At 45.1% G+C, this 4,164-nt stretch overlaps 1 protein-coding gene across 4 annotated transcripts in view; it reads left to right on the forward strand.

Moving 5' to 3' along the window:
• Positions 1 to 2,208, forward strand: part of Tsen34 (tRNA splicing endonuclease subunit 34) — a 7,888-nt gene extending 5,680 nt beyond the window's left edge. For all 4 annotated transcript variants that reach the window (XM_021219290.2, XM_029531831.1, XM_029531829.1 and 1 more), the window contains exon 5: positions 1,723 to 2,208. In XM_021219290.2, the coding sequence (XP_021074949.1) occupies positions 1,723 to 1,910 (188 nt within the window). In that variant the 3' untranslated portion in view covers positions 1,911 to 2,208. The remainder of the gene's footprint in view (positions 1 to 1,722) is intronic.
• Positions 2,209 to 4,164: the final 1,956 nt, after the last annotated feature.

The raw sequence follows: 4,164 nt of genomic DNA on the forward strand, positions 1-4,164 counted from the left end.
GATGGTTGTGAGCCACCATGTGGTTGCTGGGATTTGAACTCCAGACCTTCGGAAGAGTAGTCGGGTGCTCTTACCCACTGAGCCATCTCACCAGCCCCTCTGTTTTCTTTTTATGTTTTGTGTGTGTGTGCATGTCCATGTGGATGTCTAAGGAGACTTGGAGATAGCAATGGTTTCCCTGGACCTAGAGTTACAGGCACTTGTGAGCTGTCTGATGCATGTGCTGGGAACTTAGCACTTGGGTTCCTCTGGAAGTGTGCCTTGAGTTCTTAGTCATTTGGCCATCTCTCCAGGTCTGTATTTTAAATTTCCATTTCCTGTGATTTACCCTCTTGTATAGTCATATTCAGATTCCTGTCACTCTAGTTCAGATTCACCAGGGACACACGGTTTATTTGTTTATTTTTCATATTTTATTTTATTTTATTTTTGATAAAATCTCTTTATGGTGCCCAGGTTGGTCTTAAACTCCTAAGCTTAAGGAGTATTGTGTTGTGTCCCCAACCCCCACCCCAAGCCTCCTCAGTACTTGAGGGTACAAGTTCATCTCACCACATCTTTTAATCATGGTAGTTGTGTACTGTTCAGTCTTAGAGATAGATGTACCTTGTACCATGGACGTCACCGTTCTGTGCTTTCTATTCTGTTTCTTAGCAATTGTGAAGCCATCTTGGGTCATCAAAACCAACCTGGGACACATGAAATCTCTGTCTCAAAAAAGGAAAAAGAGAAGATAAAAGATCCTCAGACATAGATAAAAGATCCTCAGACATAGANAGATAAAAGATCCTCAGACATAGATAAAAGATCCTCAGACATAGAGCAGCTGTTCCCGGTGTAATGGTGCACACCTTTATTCCTAGCACTCAGGAAACACACAGGAGGTAGATCTCTGTAGGTTTGAGGCCAGTCTGGTCGACATAGTGAGTTCCAGAACATTCATAGCTACATAGAGAGACCCTGTCTCAACAACAACAACAAAAAAGTAGCTGGGTCCAAGGATATGGGTTTCAAAATACTCAGTGTGTGGTGAAAGCTGAAATGTCCATGTAGCCTATGATACACGCTACTCAGGAGGCTAAGACCGGAAAATGAGAATGCCAGGGTTAGGGTCAGTGTAACTACAGGGCAAATTCAAGACTAGCAAGGACAGTGTAGACCCTGTCTCCAAAAGTAAAAGAGAAGCCAGGTGGTGGTGGCGCAGGCCTTTAATCCCAGCACTCGGGAGGCAGAGGCAGGCGGATTTCTTAGTTCAAGGCCAGCCTGGTCTACAGAGTGAGTTCCAGGACAGCCAGGGCTATACAGAGAAACCCTGTCTCGAAAAAAAAGAGAGTGCTACAGAGATGGCTCAATGGTTAAGAGCACTGGATGCTCCTGCAGAGGACCAGATATGGCTCCAGCACCCACAGGGTAGCTCACAACCCTCTCTAATCCCAGTTCTGTGGCTCCTAATGCCCTCTTCTGGCCTACACAGGCACCAGCCACACATGGTACACATGTATGCAGGGAAGCAAACATATACTTTAAAAAGTAAATAAGTAAGTAAGTAAATAAATAAATAAATAAAAAGGCAGGCGGTAGGGTGCTTATCTAATCTACACAAGGCCCTGGCTCCCATACCCAGCACTAAAAGGAAACAAAAATGCAGTAAGCCCAAGGATCCCATGTCCGACCTCATCCCAGCCCCTGCAGGGGAACTGCTATGCATCTTTCTTCCCCCAGGTGATCCGCTGCGTTTCCACGCTCACTACATTGCTCAGTGCTGGTCTGCTGAGGACCCCATCCCACTTCAGGACCTGGTCTCTGCAGGCCGCCTGGGGACCAGTGTCAGGAAGACCCTGCTTCTCTGCTCCCCTCAGCCTGATGGGAAGGTGGTCTACACATCCCTGCAGTGGGCCAGCCTGCAGTGAGCTGGAGACTGACGGGGATATGGCTGTGTGTGGCAAGAACCCTCTTTGATGGTCACCCCAGCTCACCTCTGCACGGAGGCTTGCGCTCTCCTGCTCTGCCTGGTTCGTTCCGATTCCAGGGTTTTGAACACTACATCCTTTGTGTTTGTGTTTTGGTTTTGTTTTTCCTGTTTTAAGGCGATCACTACCTGTGTTATTCTGTATCCCTGTTCCCAAACTGAGCTTGTTGAGAATGGAGACTGCTTTTGTTTGGCTTTTGTGTTTCTTGCAGGGCTTAGGTCCCAGCAGTTCTCAATAAATTTGTTGAATAAATGTTTGTATCTTGAGTCCTTACAACAATCCTTGAAATGTGGGGCTCTCATTCCTATATTCAGATGAGAAAAGGGGATGGGAAATGACTTGACCAGGGTCACAAAACTAATAAGTACTGGTCCTGGGCCATTATACCTGGTCATTGTGATTCAGGAATCTGCCTTTTCATTGCACAAAGGGTTGTCTTGAAGACATTTTCATTTGGTGTTTATTTATTGTAAGTATACCTCTGTATGCATGTGAGCATGTATGTACCATGGGACTTAGGTCAGAGGACAACTCCTAAGTGCTTGCAACTCCATCTTCAGGGAATTTGGTGCCCTATTCTGCCCTCTAAACACAACTGCACTCAGGTGTACAAACTCACAAAGACATACACATAGTTTAAAAGGAAATCAACTGGGTGTGATGGCTTTACCTTATCCCAGTGGTCAGGTGGAAGAGGCAGGGGGATTTCTGAGATCAAGGCTAGCCTGGTCTACATGGCAAGTTACAGGCCTTCAGGGCCTATCTCAAATAGATCAACAAGGGCTGGAGAGGTGGCTCAGTGGTTAAGAGTACTTGGTGTTCTTGCAGAGGACCTGAGGGTTTTTTTTTTTTTTAAGATTATTTATTTTATGTATGTGAGTACACTGTAGCTGAGCAGATGTTTGTGAACCTTCATGTGGTTGTTGGGAATTAAATTTTTAGGACCTCTGCTCTGGTCAACTCTGCTCTGGGCCAAAGATTTATTTATTTATTATTATACATAAGTATACTGTAGCTGTCTTCAGACACACCAGAAGAGGGCGTCAGATCTCATTACAGGTGGTTGTGAGCTACCATGTGGTTGCTGGGAATTGAACTCAGGACCTTCGGGAAGAACAGTGCTCTTAACTGCTGAGATATCTTTCTAGCCCCAGGACCTGAGTTTTGTTCATAGCACACACAGGGCTCACAACTCCAGTCTTTGAGTATCCAACCGCTTATGACCTTTGAAGGTCCTAGGAACACACATGGGGTATTTGTATGGATATAAGCAGGAAAAATACTTGTACACATTAAATAAATCATTTTTAAAAATTAAAAAGCACATGTTTGACCCAGAAAGTAAGCTAATCTGTATCCCTGTCCCTACCAATCTGTCTTCCCAATGAAATGAGCAAGATCCTTGCCTTTTGAGTATACAAATGCAAGTGTAAGTTCTTTTCTTTTTTTCAAGACAGGGTTTCTCTGTATAGCCCTGGAACTCACTCTGTAAACCAGATTAGCCCTGAACTCAATAATCTGCCTGCCTCTGCCTCCCAAGTGCTGGGATTAAAGGCGTGTGCAACCACTGCCCGGCGTAAGTGTAAATTCTTACCAATCACATTGGTTAAAATAAAAAATATCTGAGCTAGGCCAAGTGGTACAGGCCTGTCCTCCCACTATTCAAGGTCAGAGGCAAGGACATGTCTATGAGTCTGAGGCCAGCCTGGCTACACAGTTCATAGATCCAGGATAGCCAGGGCTCATAGACCCCGTTTCCCTTAAATAAAAAAAAGTTATAAAGTATCAGATATACACAAAACTGGGCATGGTAATGGGTGTCTTTAATCCCAGCACTTGGGAGACAGAGCCAAGCAGAACTCTGTGAGTTTTAATAGGAAGCTCCAGGACAACCAGGACTAAGAGGAAAGACCCTGTCTCAAAAAACAAACAAACAAACAAACAAATCCATTTTCAGTTGCATGAAAATGGATTGTAATTCCAGCACCTGGAGGTATAGGTAGAAAGATCAGGACTTCATAGTCATTTGATGGGAAACCCTGCATTAAAAACAATAAGCCAGCCGGGCGTGGTGGCGCACGCCTTTAATCCCAGCATCGGGAGGCAGAGGCAGGCGGATTTCTGAGTTCGAGGCCAGCCTGGTCTACAAAGTGAGTTCCAGGATAGCCTGGGCTATACAGAGAAACCCTGTCTC

The sequence above is a fragment of the Mus pahari genome, chromosome 19 (assembly GCF_900095145.1).
Source record: "Mus pahari chromosome 19, PAHARI_EIJ_v1.1, whole genome shotgun sequence".
Taxonomy (NCBI): domain Eukaryota; kingdom Metazoa; phylum Chordata; class Mammalia; order Rodentia; family Muridae; genus Mus; species Mus pahari.